Source organism: Salmo trutta, chromosome 2, assembly GCF_901001165.1.
Source record: "Salmo trutta chromosome 2, fSalTru1.1, whole genome shotgun sequence".
Taxonomy (NCBI): Eukaryota; Metazoa; Chordata; class Actinopteri; order Salmoniformes; family Salmonidae; genus Salmo; species Salmo trutta.
The window spans coordinates 69,368,173-69,384,905 of record NC_042958.1 but is presented as its reverse complement, the minus strand read 5'-3'; the positions used below and the strand labels follow the sequence as shown (position 1 = coordinate 69,384,905).

The 16,733-nt window shown below is 41.9% G+C and overlaps 1 protein-coding gene across 2 annotated transcripts in view; it reads right to left on the bottom strand.

Moving 5' to 3' along the window:
• Nucleotides 1-12,300: 12,300 nt before the first annotated feature.
• The window catches only part of mpp3b (MAGUK p55 scaffold protein 3b), a 32,264-nt gene continuing 27,831 nt past the window's right edge, over nt 12,301-16,733 (bottom strand). The window contains exons 15-19 of one of the 2 annotated variants that reach the window (XM_029712825.1): nt 15,226-15,306; nt 14,855-14,948; nt 14,416-14,524; nt 13,955-14,062; nt 12,301-13,577 (exon numbers count right to left, since the gene is read on the bottom strand). In XM_029712825.1, coding sequence (XP_029568685.1) covers nt 13,395-13,577; nt 13,955-14,062; nt 14,416-14,524; nt 14,855-14,948; nt 15,226-15,306 — 575 coding nt within the window. In that variant the 3' untranslated portion in view covers nt 12,301-13,394. Of the gene's footprint in view, nt 13,578-13,942; nt 14,063-14,415; nt 14,525-14,854; nt 14,949-15,225; nt 15,307-16,733 lie in introns of both variants that reach the window. The other variant, XM_029712818.1, reaches the window with a different exon arrangement.

Below are 16,733 nucleotides of genomic sequence, written 5' to 3'. Positions count from 1 at the left end.
CGTAAGGGTTTGGCTAAACAGCACAAACTGATCTGGGACTAGGCTACCTCCCCTGAGTCTTGAATATAATAAGTATTGTGTATTTTTTCGTAAGTCAAGACCAGAGGGGTATACTACAAACAGGATCAAGGAGTTGGCCAGCTGACTTTGATAAACAAACAGTAACGGTACATGGGTAAAATAACTGAGGAAGCCAAGCCAGTAAAAAAGCCATATTATAACCTATGTTCTGATAATTGCGTTGTTTGCTCTATAACCCATTTGTTCATACGCCACTGTGATATTCAAAAAGACAAGTCACACAGTGGCGGAATAAATTAAACTACACATTTGTTTCCTCACAAAACCGGAGAGCAACACATGTCCGTTGAAGTCCACAAAGCAAATATTGCATTCAGCAAGTTAATGTTTTCGACAGTTTACTAAATAAACTAATTTAGAAACACGGAGTTACCGCAAATCAGCACAAAGACAACAGGAGCTCTGCCTCTGCGGTTCCAGCACCATTTTAACTTAAAAATGTAAACATCACATCAAGCCTATATATGCTTAGTTTAATAAACTGAAAAAATTAAGATATCAAAAACAATTTAGTTCAATCAATGTTGCTAAGTATTATGTGGCTGTCCATGGTATGTTTAAGTTAAAAAATCTATAATATATTACATTTTTCATATATATATATATATATAAATAAATAAATTGTTTTTCTGCACCAGATCAGCTCAATGCTGATTGGCTAATTATTACATTATTTTTTTTATCAAGGGAGGCCAAATGCTTGCTGGCATCAGTCAAATGCTACAGCGGCAACATGTTATACTCTTTTTGTCCAGACAGCATCAGATACAGTGAGGGGAAAAAAGTATTTGATCCCCTGCTGATTTTGTACGTTTGCCCACCGACAAAGAAATTATCGGTCTATAATTTTAATGGTAGGTTTATTTGAACAGTGAGAGACAGAATAACAACAAAAAAATCCAGAAATGCATGTCAAAAATGTTATACAATTATTTGCATTTTAATGAGGGAAATAAGTATTTGACCCCTCTGCAAAACATGACTTAGTACTTGGTGGCAAAACCCTTGTTGGCAATCGGAGGTCAGACGTTTCTTGTAGTTGGCCACCAGGTTTGCACACATCTCAGGAGGGATTTTGTCCCACTCGTCTTTGCAGATCTTCTCCAAGTCATTAAGGTTTCGAGGCTGACGTTTGGCAACGCGAACCTTCAGCTGCCTCCACAGATTTTCTATGGGATTAAGGTCTGGAGACTGGCTAGGCTACTCCAGGACCTTAATGTGCTTCTTCTTGAGCCACTCCTTTGTTGCCTTGGCCGTGTGTTTTGGGTCATTGTCATGCTGGAATACCCATCCACGACCCATTTTCAATGCCCTGGCTGAGGGAAGGAGGTTCTCACCCAAGATTTGACATGGCCCCGTCCATCGTCCCTTTGATGCGGTGAAGTTGTCCTGTCCCCTTAGCAGAAAAACACCCCCAAAGCATAATGTTTCCACCTCCATGTTTGACGGTGGAGATGGTGTTCTTGGGGTCATAGGCAGCATTCCTCCTCCAAACACGGCGAGTTGAGTTGATGCCAAAGAGCTCCATTTTGGTCTCATCTGACCACATTTTACACTTTCACCCAGTTGTCCTCTGAATCATTCAGATGTTCATTGGCAAACTTCAGACGGGCATGTGTATGTGCTTTCTTGAGCAGGGGAACCTTGCGGGCACTGCAGGATTTCAGTCCTTCACGGCGTAGTGTGTTACCAATTGTTTTCTTGGTGACTATGGTCCCAGCTGCCTTGAGATCATTGACAAGATCCTCCTGTGTAGTTCTGGGCTGATTCCTCACCGTTCTCATGATCATTGCAACTCCACGAGGTGAGATCTTGCATGGAGCCCCAGGCCGAGGGGAGATTGACAGTTCTTTTGTGTTTCTTCCATTTGCGAATAATGGTACCAACTGTTGTCACCTTCTCACCAAGCTGCTTGGCGATGGTCTTGTAGCCCATTCCAGCCCTGTGTAGGTCTACAATCTTGTCCCTGACATCCTTGGAGAGCTCTTTGGTCTTGGCCATGGTGGAGAGTTTGGAATCTGATTGATTGCTTCTGTGGACAGGTGTCTTTTATACAGGTAACAAACTGAGATTAGGAGCTCTCCCTTTAAGAGTGTGCTCCTAATCTCAGCTCGTTACCTGTATAAAAGACACCTGGGAGCCAGAAATCTTTCTGATTTGAGAGGGGGTCAAATACTTATTTCCCTCATTAAGATGCAAATCAATTTATAACATTTTTGACATGTTTTTCTGGATTTTTTTGTTATTCTGTCTCTCACTGTTCAAATAAACCTACCATTAAAATGAGACTGATTATTTCTTTGTCAGTGGGCAAACATACAAAATCAGCAGGGGATCAAATACTTTTTTCCCTCACTGTACATGGGCTACACATACTGAGACAGAGGCGGCGTCTCCCTCGCTCAGATGATTTCTCCGGTGAGAATCAGCAACGTGCAAATTTAATTGCTGTGTACCTTTTAAGGAAGGCCAAGTAAGCCCTGTTTATACCTGGTGCTAACGTGTCCTGATTTTACCCGAATTTTTAGATGGGTATAGACTTCCTGACCACCTCCCGGGGGTATCAGATCAGGTCTTTGCCAATTAACCTCAGAATTGAGCTGCCTGTGTATGCACAGCCACCCTGAGAACCCAATTCTGATTTATTTTTATGTCCAAATTTTTTTCTTCTAACTTTTGACCCATATCAGATTTAAGCATTCACACTTATGTAGCCTCCAAAGTAACACAGATGCAATGCTCATTTCCTGTCACCATTCCTTGAAATTTGGCGGTATTTAAGCTAATGGCAGGTCATGTTAAAAAAAAAAAAAATTGTCCAGACTGAGGTCCCATATCCAATATCAGAATTAAGATCCACATATGGATTTGGTTATAATAAATCTGAACTCAAAAGATCATATTCCATGTGATGTTTTGCTGTTTACCCATTAGGTAAAAGCTTAGATGGGTAGCAGATTGGCAAAACATCTAATTTGGCAGACATTTTAATACCATGTGTAGACGTGGCAAACAGAAACTCTATTAAAACCATGCACCCTTTGTCCTGATCTGGTCTACCTTCCGATTGTGACCATATTTTGTCAGATGCTAACATATGGAATTGTTGTAAGATGGTCATACCAAGTATAATTTAGCTTTTTGATTTGGAATTGTAAGACTCCTTAAAATATCAAAAAGATTTAAATAATTTTTGGCCTTACTACTATTAGCCCATACAAACACATTTAATAACTTATTCACTACATGGAACAACATAGTCAACAATCTAAAGGAAGTTTGTTCTGAAGTGTCTATCCTATATTTGAGAGATTATAAAGATCAGGAAAGTACACTCAACAAAAAATATGAACGCAACATGTAAAGTGTTGGTCCCGTGTTTCAAATTTTCCATGCACACAAAAAGCTCAAATTTTGTGTGCAAATTTGTTTACATCACTCTTAGTGAGCATTTCTCCTTTGCCAAGATAATCCATCCACCTGACAGGTGTGGCAAATCAAGAAGCTGATTATACAGCATGATTATTACACAGGTGTACCTTTTGCTTGGGACACAATGCCACAGATGTCTCAAGTTTTGAGGGAGTGTGCAATTGGCATGCTGACTGCAGGAAATGTCCACCAGAGCTGTTGCTAGAGAATTGAATGTTCATTTCTCTACCATAAGCTGCCTCCAATGTCATTTTAGACAATCGCATGTAGCAAGGATCTGTACACAACCTGGAAGCGGAATGATGGTGCCGGAGAGAATGGCTGCCGTTTTACGGTCTCCTAACCGATGGTGCTATTGTGTTTTTTTCTCATGTTATTTGTAACTTATTTGTACATAATGTTTATGCCACTGTCTCTTATGACTGAAAAGAGCTTCTGGAAATCAGGACAGCGATTACTCACCTCGTATTGAAAGACGATTTTTCTTCAATGAGTCAGATGACAGGGATTTACTCCAGACACCCGATAAGGCCCTCATCCCCGTCATTTGCAGGAGAAGGAGACGGAGATATCGAGGACGAAGGTCGGGTGCCTTGTAAGGATCCGGTGGCGAGTGGGTCATTTGACTTCACCATCGGTCCTATTAGCCAACGTACAATCATTGGATAATAAAATAGAGGAACTACAAGCGTGTATATCCTACCAACGGGACATTAAAAATGGTAATATCTTATGTTTCACTGAGTTGTGGCTGAACGATGACATGAATAACGTACAGCTGGCGGGTTATACACTATCGGCAGGAAAGAGCAGTAGCCTCTGGTAAGACGAGGGGTGGCGGTCTATGTATATTTGTATGTATATTACAGCTGGTGAACTAAGGAAGTCTCAAGGTTTTGCTCGCCTGAGGTAGAGTATCTCATGATAACCTGTAGACCACACTATTTACCAAGAGAGTTTTCATATATATTAGTTGCTGTCTATTTACCACCACAAACCAATGCTGGCACTAAAACTGCAGTACTCCTATGGACTTTAATGCAGGAGAACTTTAAATCTGTTTTACCAACCAGAGGAAAAATAAACTCTTCACCACCTATACTCCACACACAGAGACTCATACAAAGCTCACCCTCAATTTGGAAAATTTGACCATAATCCTATCCTCCTGATTCCTGTTAACAAGCAAAATTAAGGCAGAAAACATCAGTGACTCGGTCAATAAAAAAAGTGGTCAGGTGACGCAGATGCTAAGATACAGGACTCTTTTGTTAGCACAGACTGGAATATGTTTCGGGATTCTTCTGATGGCATTGAGGAGTACATACCTCAACCAGAAGCCATGGACTACAGGCAATATCACCACTGAGCTAAAGGGTAGAGCTGCCGTTTTCAAGGAGCGGAGGTTTATAAGAAGTCCCGCTATGCCCTTCGACAAACCATCAAATAGGCCAAGCGTCAATACAGGACTAAGATTGAATCGTACTACACCGGCTCCGACACTTGTCAGATGTGGCAGGGCTTGCAAACTACAAACGAAAGCACAATCACGAGCTGCCCAGTGACACGAGTTTGCTAGATGAGCTAAATTACTTCTATGCTCGCTTCGAGGCAAGTAACATTGAAACATGCAGGAGAGCATCAGCTGTTCTGGACGACTGTGTGATTTCGCAATCCATAGCTGATGTAAGACCTTTAAAACAGGTCAACAATCACAAGGCCACAGGGCCAGACGGATTACCCAAACGTGTACTCCGAGTATGCCATGACCAAATGCCAAATGTCTTCACTGACATTTTCAACCTCTCCCTGACTGTAATACCAACATGTTTCAAGCAGACAACCATAGTCCCTGTGCCCAAGAAACACTAAGGTAACCTGCCTAAATGACTACCGACGCATAGCACTCACATCTGTAGCCATGAAATGCATTTGAAAGGCTGGTTATGGCCCATATCAACACCATTATCCCAGAAACCCTAGACCCACACCAATTTGTATACCGCCCCAACAGATCCACAGATTATGCAATCTTTATTGCACTCCACACTGCTCTTTCCCACCTGGACAAAAGGAACACCTATGTGAGAATGCTATTTATTAACTACAGCTCAGCGTTCAACACCATAGTGCCCTCAAAGCTCATCAATAAGCTAAGGACCCTGGGACAAAACACCTCTCTCTGCAACAGGATCCTGGTTTTCCTGCTGGGCAGCTCCCAGGTGGTAAGGGTCAGTAACGACACATCCGTCACGCTGATTCCCCTCGGGTGCGTGCTCAGTCCCCTCCTGTACTCCCTGTTCACTCATGACTGCATGGCCAGGCACGACTCCAACACCACCAATAAGTTTGCTGATGACACAATAGTGGTAGGCCTGATCACCGACAATGATGAGACAGCCTGTAGGGAGGAGGTCAGAGACTTGCCAGTGTGGTGCCAGGACAACAACCTCTCCCTCAACGTGATCAAGACACAGGAGATGATTGTGGACTACAGGCGAGGAGGGCAGAGCACGCCCCCATTCTCATGGACAGGGCTGTAGTGGAGCAGGTTGAGATCTTCAGGTTCCTTGGCGTTCACATCACCAACAAACTATCATGGTCCATGCACACCAAGACAGTTATGAAGAGTGCAGGACAAAACCTATTCAGAAGACTGAAAAGATTTGGCATGGGTCCTCAGATCCTTAAAGTTTGACAGCTGCACCATCGAGAGCATCCTGACTGGTTGCAGCACTACCTGGTATGGCAACTGCTCGCCATACAGAGGGTAGTGAGTACGGCCCGGTACATCACTGGGGCCAAGCTTCCTGCCATCCAAGACCTCTATACCAGGGGGTGTCAGAGGAAGGCCCTAAAAATTGTCAGACTCCAGTCACCCTAGTCATAGACTGTTCTCTCTGCTACCACATGGCAAGCAGTACCAGAGAGCCAAGTCTAGGTCCAAAAGGCTTCTAAACAGCTTCTACCCCCAAGCCATAAGACTCCTGAACAGCTAATCAAATGGCTACCCAGACTATTTGCATTGCCCCCCCTCAACCATCTTTTACACTGCTGCTTTTCTCTGTTTATTATCTATGCATAGTCACTTTAACTCTACATACATGTACATATTACCTCGACTAACCGGTGCTAACCCCCGCACATTGACTCTGTACCGGTACCCCCTGTAAATAGCCTCGCTGTTATTTTACTGCTGCTCTTTAATTATTTGTTACTTTTATTTCTTATGTTTTACTTATCTATTTTTTACTTAACACATTTTTTCTTAGCTGCATTGTTGTTTAAGGGCTTGTAAGTAAGCATTTGACTGTAAGGTCTGTTGTATTCGGCACAATTTGATTTGAAAATGTTCCAATTCTTCCATGGCCTGCGTTCTCACCCGACGTGTCACCCATTGAGCGTGTTTGAGATGCTCTGGATCGACAGCGTGTTCCAGTTCACGCCAATATTCAGCAACTTCGCACAGCCATTGAAGAGGAGTTGGACAACATCTCCTTCGCATAGAGTTAATCAGGCTGTTGATTGTGGCCTGGGTCATGCTGCATAAGACAAATGGTGGTCACACCAAATACTGACTGGTTTTCTGATCCATACCCCTACATTTTTTAAAGGTATCTGTGACCAACAGATGCATTTCTGTATTCCCAGTTGTGAAATCCATAGATTAGGGCTTAATGAATTTATTTCAATTGACTGATTTCCTGCTATGGACTGTAACTCAGTATAATCTTTTGTTGCAGGTTGCATTTAATATTGTTCAGTATATGTATCCCCTTATTTTAGGCACTAAACTATCTCCATATACTTCCATTCGTTTTTTAAAATGGTACTGGGGAATATCTTTAAGTATTTTGGTTAAGGTTGGAAAACAAAAGTCACATTGGGATTCGAACTGTCGACCTTGTGTATCACATACAGTATTCAACACCAATCAGCCTGTTACCAACCCTTAGTAAACTTTTGGAGAATTTTTGTTTTGAGCAGATATAATGCTATTTTACTGTAAACAAATTGACAGCAGACTTTCAGCACGCCTATATGGAAGGACATTTAACGATCACTGCACTTACACAAATTCAAGGGTTCAGGGCAGCACGGCTGGCCCTTAAATGTACACGGAGAGCTAACATTAATAATATGCATGTAAATCTCTCATGTCTCAAAGTGGAGGAGAAATGTCCGGGAACTGGCAAGTGCCTTGGTGGAAGAGTGGGGTAACATCTCACAGCAAGAACTGGCAAATCTGGTGCAGTCCATGAGGAGATGCACTGCAGTACTTAATGCAGCTGGTGGCCACACCAGATACTGTTACTTTTGAACCCCCGTTGTTCAGGGACACATTATTCAATTTCTGTTAGTCACATGTCTGTGGAACTTGTTCAGTTTATGTGTCAGTTGTTAAATCTTTTTTATTAATATTTTTTGCCGAGTTTAGCGCACAGCTTGGACACCCATGCATATACCCTGCAAGACATGCCACCAAAGGTCTCTTCACAATCCTCAAGAACAGAACATGGGAGACGCACAGTGCTACATGGAACTCTATTACACATCAGGTAACTGATCCAAGCAGTAGAATCAGATTTATAAAACAGATAAACATACACCTTATGGAACAGCGGGGACTGAAGAGACACACACATACACATAAGGCATGCACTCAACACACACGTACACATTAATTTTGTATTGTAGATATGTGATAGTAGAGTAGTGGCCTGAGGGAGCACAATGTGTTGTGAAAAGTGCTATGGAATATGTCATGCAATATTTTAAATTATATATAACTGCTTTAATGTTGCTGGACTCCAGGAAGAATAACTGGTGCCAAGGAGATCCTTAATAAATACAAATACCACCAGGGGCCGGCCAGACGTGTATAGTCATAACAGAAATGTTTGTGACCTTATTTGACCTTTTATGCTGCTTTTAGGACACGGTTCAATCCCAGAGTTTGAGGCATTACTTGTTGAGTAATATTAATGATAAACCTTTTTTACTACACTCTAGTAAAGAAGGCCAAGATATCTTACAATGTATTTAGATATTTACAGACTGTGTGTGTGTGCATGCTTTTCTGCTTCATAAAAAGCTGAGGTCTGGAACTCCTTCCAGGTCATCTCTCTCTCTCCATTCCTTGGCCTTGGTTGCCTGATGACTCACCCTAAATTTGAATCGCTACATACATTCATTGTGGAGAACAAACGCCAGTTTGGCCGGAGCGATGTGGATGGTTTCCAGGGAATGGCCTTGGTACATAAAAAATAATTTTGCAGGACAATAAACATACAGTTTTCGGAAGTTTACATACACTTAGGTTGGCGTCATTAAAACTCATGTTTCAGCCACTCCACAAATTTCTTGTTAACAGAGTAGTTTTGGCAAGTCGGTTAGGGCATCTACTTTGTGCATGACACAAGTAATTATTTACAAACAGATTTCACTTATAATTCACTGTTTCACAATTCCAGTGGGTCAGAAGTTTACATACACTAAGTTGACTGTGCCTTTTAAACAGCGTAGAAAATTCCAGAAAATGTGTCATGGCTTTAGAAGCCTCTGATAGGCAAATTTTATAATTTTTTATTTATCCTTTATTTAACCAGGTAGGCTAGTTGAGAACAAGTTCTCATTTACAACTGCAACCTGACCAAGATAAAGCAAAGCGACACAAACAACAACACTGTAACGGTTGTCGTCGGATAAAGTGGACCAAAACGCAGCAGGAATATGTGCACTCATCTTCTTTTATTTGGTGAAGAAGGAGAACCAAAATAAACACGTATACAACAAAAACACAACAACTATTGACAGGCTGGTAAGGCACAAGGCTATACACAGAACAATCTCCCACAAAGCACTCAACAAACACATACATATATATAGGACTCTCAATCAGAGGCAAATAGAAAACACCTGCCTCCAATTGAGAGTCCAACACCAATCAACAAAACATAGAAATACAATAGACTAGACAGAACATAGAAATACACCAACATAGAACAGTGCCCAAAAAACCCCGGAATACATAAATCAAATACCCTACTAAACAAACCACCACCCCGAACCATATAAACCAAATACCCTCTGCCATGTCCTGACCAAACTACAATAACAAATAACCCCTATTACTGGTCAGGAGGTGACAAACACAGAGTTACACATGGAGTAAACAAGCGTACAGTCAATAACACAATAGATAAAAAAGAGAGTCTATATACAGCGTGTGCAAATGACGTGAGGAGGTAGGCAATAAATAGACCATAGTAGCGAAGTAATTACAATTTAGCAAATTAACACTGGAGTGATAGATGAGCAGATGGTGATGTGCAAGGAGAAATACTGGTGTGCAAAAGAGCAGAAAAGTTTTTTTTAAAACAATATGGGGATGAGGTAGGTAGATTGGGTGGGCTATTTACAGATGGGCTAGGTACAGCTGCAGCAATCGGTTAGCTGCTCAGATAGCTGATGTTTAAAGTTAGTGAGGAAAATATAAGTCTCCAGCTAACAGATCGAGTCTCCTTCTAATTGACATCCTTTGAGTCAATTGGAGGTGTACCTGTGGATGTATTCCAATGGCTGCTTTCAAACTTTGCTTGACATCATGGGAAAATCAAAAGAAATCAGCCAAGACGTCAGAAAAATAATTGTAGACCTCGAAGTCTGGTTCATTCTTGGGAGCAATTTCCAAACGCCTGAAGGTACCACATTCATCTGTACAATCAATAGTACGCAAATATAAACACCATGGAACCACGCAGCCGTCATACCGCTCAGGAAGGAGACTCATTCTGTCTCCTAGAGATGAACGTACTTTGGTGCGAAAAGTGCAAATCAATCCCAGAACAACAGCAAAGGACCTTGTGAAGATGCTGGAGGAAACAGGTAAAGTATCTATATCCACAGTAAAACGAGTCTTATATTGACATAACCTGAAAGGCCGCTCAGCGAGGAAGAAGCCACTGCTCAAAAACCGCCATAAATAAGTCACACTATGGTTTGCAGCTGCACATGGGGACAAAGATTACTTTTTGGAGAAATATCTTCTGGTCTGATGAAACAAAAATAGAACTGTTTGGCCATAATGACCATAGTTATGTTTGGAGGGAAAAGGGGGAGGCTTGCAAGCTGAAGAACACCATCCCAACCGTGAAGCACAGGGGTGGCAGCATCATGTTCTGGGGGTGCTTTGCTGCAGGAGGGATTGGTGCACTTCGCAAAATAGATGGCATCATGAGGTAGGAAAATTATGTGTATATATTGAAGCAACATCTCAAGACATCAGTCAGGAAGTTAAAGCTTGGTCGCAATTGGGTCTTCCAAATGGACAATGACCCCAAGCATACTTCCAAAGTTGTGACAAAATGACTTAAGGACAACATAGTCAAGGTATTGGAGTGGCCATCACAAAGCCTTGACCTCAATCCTGTAGAACATTTTTGGGCAGAACTGAAAAAGCATGTGTGAGCAAGGAGGCCAACAAACCTGACTCAGTTACACCAGCTCTGTCAGGAGGAATGGGTCAAAATTCACCCAACTTATTGTGGGAAGCTTGTTGAAGGCTACCCAAAACATTTGACCCAAGTTAAACAATTTTAAAGGCAATGCTACCAAATACTAATTGAGTGTATGTAAACTTCTGACCCACTGGGAATGTGATTAAATAAATATAAGCTGAAGTAAATCATTCTCGCTACTATTATTCTGACATTTCACATTCTTAAAATAAGGTGGTGATCCTAACTGACCTAAGACAGGGAATTTTTACTAGGATTAAATGTCAGGAATTATGGAACTGAGTTTAAATGTATTTGGCTAAGGTGTATGTTAACTTCCGACTTCAACTGTAGGTGCCTGCCACTCCTGGGAACCCTGTACATATGCGAAGGCAGCCCCAGAAGACAAAACCTGCACTCACAGAGGGTTGCAGGTTTGCCAACTCCTTTGGTTCATTGGATATTTATCTGATTAAAATGAATGGCCAAAACTGTTGCTTAACTGTGAATGTACTTTGTTGCACACAATCCTCAAATAAAACGTAGCATACATAAAATAAACAAATGTATTTACATTGGGTCTGATGTGTGAGAGAGGGAGGCATGTTTTTCAGGCGTAGATATCTCCAATCCTAAAATAAAGTGTAGCGTACATAAAATAAACAAGTAATTACAATGTTTTTACTTTGGGGATCGTGTGTGTGTGTGTGAGAGAGAGACAGAGAGAGTGTGTGCATGTTGTGTTTTATTTTTCCTTATCAGCCACCCATCTCTGCTTTCAGTCTTGATAGGCCCAGTGCATGCACTTCTGGGTGAGGCTGTCAGGCAGTGGTGGAGTGCATGGCAGATCTGAAAGAGAGATGCGCAAAGTGACAGTAAGTAAACAGCTCAACAACATGTCTGTGCGTACATCTGTTGGTGTGAGTGAGCATATGTGTATGTAATATAATTCTGAATGACCTGTATCCATCTGGGAATCTTCAAAAGTTTCTCCTCTGGGCAGAATTCCAGGGCTCTTTCTCAATTATTCTTTCCTCAATTTCTTGTCCTCTCCTGGCACCATTGAATAAATATCATTCAAATCATTTGTATAGAGAGGGACCAGGAAATCTGGTCACGGTGCGGACACAGTGGACGCATAAAAGACACATTTTAATACCACGGGGAGACGCAGTAAACTGTGATCAGATCCATCTTTATCAAATCACAAAAACCACATGATGGTGCCAGGTGTAACCAGGGCTAGAAGGACAATGAAGAGTGTGGCCAAATCAACAGGGTCACCTTGTATCTTTGAGGAAGAGATTTTATTGAATTACTTCATCACAAGCACACAGTCCTCAGTGTTATTTTGCATTCAATGAGTAATCATCGTTGATCATTCATACTGAAATCATATCTCCATCTTGCCCACATTTGTTATGTATCATCGAAACCAATATTTGTACTGCATTCTGTTTGATGTTCAGTACTTACTAGACTAATCTACTGTACACATTCTAGATTATTATAGAATGCATGGCTCTGATAAATAGTATACATTTTCAAGACCATTATTCTCACATGCAAGTATTATATGCATTTTCATGGTTGTTGTCACATTGCCACTTCGGATTATTATGCTCTACTATAGATCAAGGTGGCGTAGGTTCTACTCACAATACAAGTGAATGCTCAATAGGAGTGTGTGGATGCATTGAGTTATTGAGTTTATTTTGGCAGATTTCTGTGGAGTCTCTGAGGCTACAATCTGTTACCCTTCCATTTGGGACTTACAGTATATTAGCCTCCTGATCAACAACATTTGATTACTATGCTTTAGTTCAGCCAGTATTCACAGTTCCCCATTGCACATAGCCTCCATTAAAAATGAAGTAAACAGGACAAGCTCATACAATGAGGATGAATGAATAATACAAATGTTTAAACTGTCCACAATTCAGCAATGCAAAATAGACTTGATCTCGAGGTGACAACAGCCAATACTTCTGATCCAACATGTAACGGCAACGACAAGTCTCTTAAGAGTCTGTCAAGAGCCAGGCAACCCAAACTGCTCCAAGAGTCACCACCGATAGCCGTTGTCCTAGTGGAAAGGTCCCATTCCCAAGTTCCCTCTTCGTTCTCCACTCATCTCAATGTCAGTTTGCCACCACCAACGCCATCACTCTGGCAGTGGTAGTCTCTCGTGACTGTTAGCATAAGCGCATCTGAGATTTGGTTCTGGCTTGTGAGATTATGGTAGTGGTTGAACACAATGGCAGTAAAACACTTAAAAGTTCAAATCCATTCCCATTATCTCAATGTCACCGCTAGTTTCTAATGGTATGGTTTTAATTGTGTTATATGCAATAGCCCCTCTGTAGCACCAGGGAGTGTATGCTAGGTGGTTCGGACCCAGCAAATAGGCACCCAGTGAACCTCCATCTCAACCCTCTGCAAGATATCCCGGAGTTCTACACAGGCACTGGCCAAGTCCTCCTTCACTAGTACCCGGTCCACCAGGTGGCCGTAGCGCTCGTCCATCAGCACGGCCGACTGCCTCATTTCCTGAAGGTCCTCCTCCTAACCATGGGGCAGAGAGAGTGGAGAGAGAGATTCAGGACTATCAGATGTTTTAAAAGCATTGGTTTTACTGTAGCTACATACCTATGTATTATCAATAGGATGTGACTGCTATCCATACGAGGTTTGGTGTGTCCATAGGGTGAGTTTGACTTAAAGGTGTGGGTTGTCTATAGCATTGGTGTATTGATAGGGTGAATGTGTTTGTTTTTAAATGGATATTATGTAGTGTGTCTGGGGAAAAGGTTATGCCTATGTGTGTGGCTATGTATGTGGTTTTTCCTGGTTATGCAACCTGATCAGGAAAAAACTCCTGTCGTTACTGTGTGTGTGCGTGTGTGTGTGTGTGTGTGTGTGTAACTCACAGTGATGCCTACACTGAGTGACGAAGAGGAGCCGTGACGTTTGCAGTGGCTCTCATGGATACGAGGCTTCACAAATATGACATAAGGCTTAAACTCAGCTGTCCATAGGATCTTCAGTGCCTGATGGAGAACAGAACACCTTACTCATCATGATCGTCATCCTGGACGGCACAATATACATGGCTCGGGTTAACCTCAAATGGTTTACACAGAAATAGCAGAAGACACATGCACGTTATGCCATAGTCACAAACTTCAGTTACATAACGTGTAAACACCGCACGTAATAGTTTTGTTTTTTATTCAGTTGATTGCGTACATGTCACTGTACTTACAATATTGATGTCAATCTGTTGGTTGAGATCAGTAGAGGAGGGTGGAGTAAGGAAAAGGGGAGGACCGTTCCATTCCAGCCATTACAATGAGCCCGTCGTCCCCCTTTTTCCCCTCCACTGGCTGAGATACATACATACCTCTGGTTGTACATCCACCAAGCAAATCTTATTTTGATCCAGCACACTGCGGATGGCCTCCAAACTGGTGCCATAGAAGTTATCCTTGTACTCCCCATACTCGATAAAACTGAACAAACAAAACATAGCCTAACACAATGCAGTAGAAACAACATTTCTTTATTATTGATGAATACTAAGGGCTCTATTCAATCTGTATCGCTGCGCTACAGATTCCGCAACAGAAATGTTAAGGTCATTTCCAATTGAGCCGGCAATATGCAGCTCTTACCGTGAATGCAGTCTCAGCTATTGCGGGAACATTGCCTTAAAATTTCAATCAGGATTCAACGCTGAACTTCCACAGATTGAATTGAGCCTTATATCTATCTTCACAACTTTCCTTTATTTGATTTTTTTTAATTAGCTAATCTATATAATGTTAGAAGTATGAACTAACATGTTGCTCTGAATGTCAGCCTCAAAGGCCTGTTTAGTGATGAAGTTGTACTCCACTCCCTCCCTCTCGTGACTCTTCTTGGCTCTAGTGGTGTCTAGGGTGGAAAGGAAATTCACAGATACAATACCAAGAATAACATGGACACAATGCCACTTACTCTGTGTGTGTGTGTGTGTGTGTCTGTGTGTGAAATAAAGTCACTTGGGTGTGTGTGAGTGAAATGTAGTGTGTGTGTGTGTGTGTGCGTGCGCGTGCACGTGTGTGTGTGTATGTGTGTGTGTGTGTGTGTCTGTGTGAAATAAAGTCACTTGGGTGTGTGTGTGTATGTGTGTGTGTGTGCGTGCGTGCGTGCGTGCGTGCGAGAGACTCACGTGGTACAGCCACACCAAAGTGGCAGGGATTCTCAGCGATCACCTTCTGTTTGAGCTCATTAATTCTGGCCCCAAGGGAACCTGTGGCCAGACAGACAAGGATAGAACACCTTGTTACCAACCGTCTGAACACTTGTCGTCAACTCTACATTACATAGGCATACATGTTTATAGTGCAGGTCAGTAAAGGCCAGTCCAGGTAGAAAGGACCTCCCTTGTAAATGAGACTCTCATGAAACCTTTCTAAATGTCTCTATAAGGGAGTGTGATAATGTCAGTAGCGGTCAGTGCCGTTTAACATGAGGGAGGGCGATTATTGTTTTATGAGCATGGCCTTATTTCTATTACAGCATATTGGATAACTGTCATTCATATTCCATTCACCCAGTTCAAAGTAACATCGATATGTTTAGGCTACTACATGATACTCTAATTTTCCCTATACCCATCATGAGGTTGCTAAAAACTAGCCTATGAATGAAAGCTTACAGCGTAGGTGCAGAGGTCAAGAGAAAAATGTGAGTAATCAAGGGGACAGAGATACATTCAATACCGCTTTGCACACTCTTGCCTGTATCTAACTGATCTAGGGTGTAGAAATTTGTCCAACAGTTGCAAACGAGAGTTTCTATTGGACAAATTCAGGTATGTTTATCCCCGTTTGATTCTGTTCAAGGAAAGTTTTTCAACAGAATCAGCTGAAGGAATAGACCCCTGATCACACACAAACACCGTTCACTTTCATAGCAGCCACGTACAAACAGCATGATCACATAATTCCTTTTCGCATCTACGTGCTCTCCTCCTTTCACCTTTTCCCTTCGCTTGTGAACTTCAGTGCACAACAAATCAGCTGTCTGTGACCAGGCGAAAACACTTTTCCAAGCCAAACCTTCATATCATAACTGCTAACCGCTACACACAGCCTACATCATTGTCACCATATTCACTAACGTCATAGTCAACATAGCTACTAGAACTATCGCATTAGTAAACCCACTACCATCATGCAGTACAATGTACAGTCAAATGCTTACCTTGACTTGGAAAGTTCCAGTGTTGGATAGCCATAACCAGCTAGCTAACATAGCATCCCTCTCTCTTCGAGCCGGGTGTTTGAGTAGGCTAAAGTAGCTAGCTGCATTTGCAAGCTAAGTGAAAGTGAAAAAAAAATACATCGCTCTCTCTTTCGCTCTCTCGCTTCTCGTTCAATTTTGAAGAGTTCAAAACTGTTCAACTATTGTCTTTCTCTCTCTTTGAGTGAACTACTCACCACATTTTATGAACTGCAGCAGCTAGCTAGCTGTAGCTTATGCTTTCAGTACTGATCCTGTGATTGTGTGGACAACATATCAGTTCACGCTGCAAGAGCTCTGATAGGTTGGAAGATGTTTTCTGGCAGGTGTCATAATTACTGTGTAAGTCTATGGAAGGGGGTGAGAACAATGAGCCTCCTAGGTTTTGTATTGAAGTCAATGTACCCAGAGGAGGACGGAAACTAGCAGTCC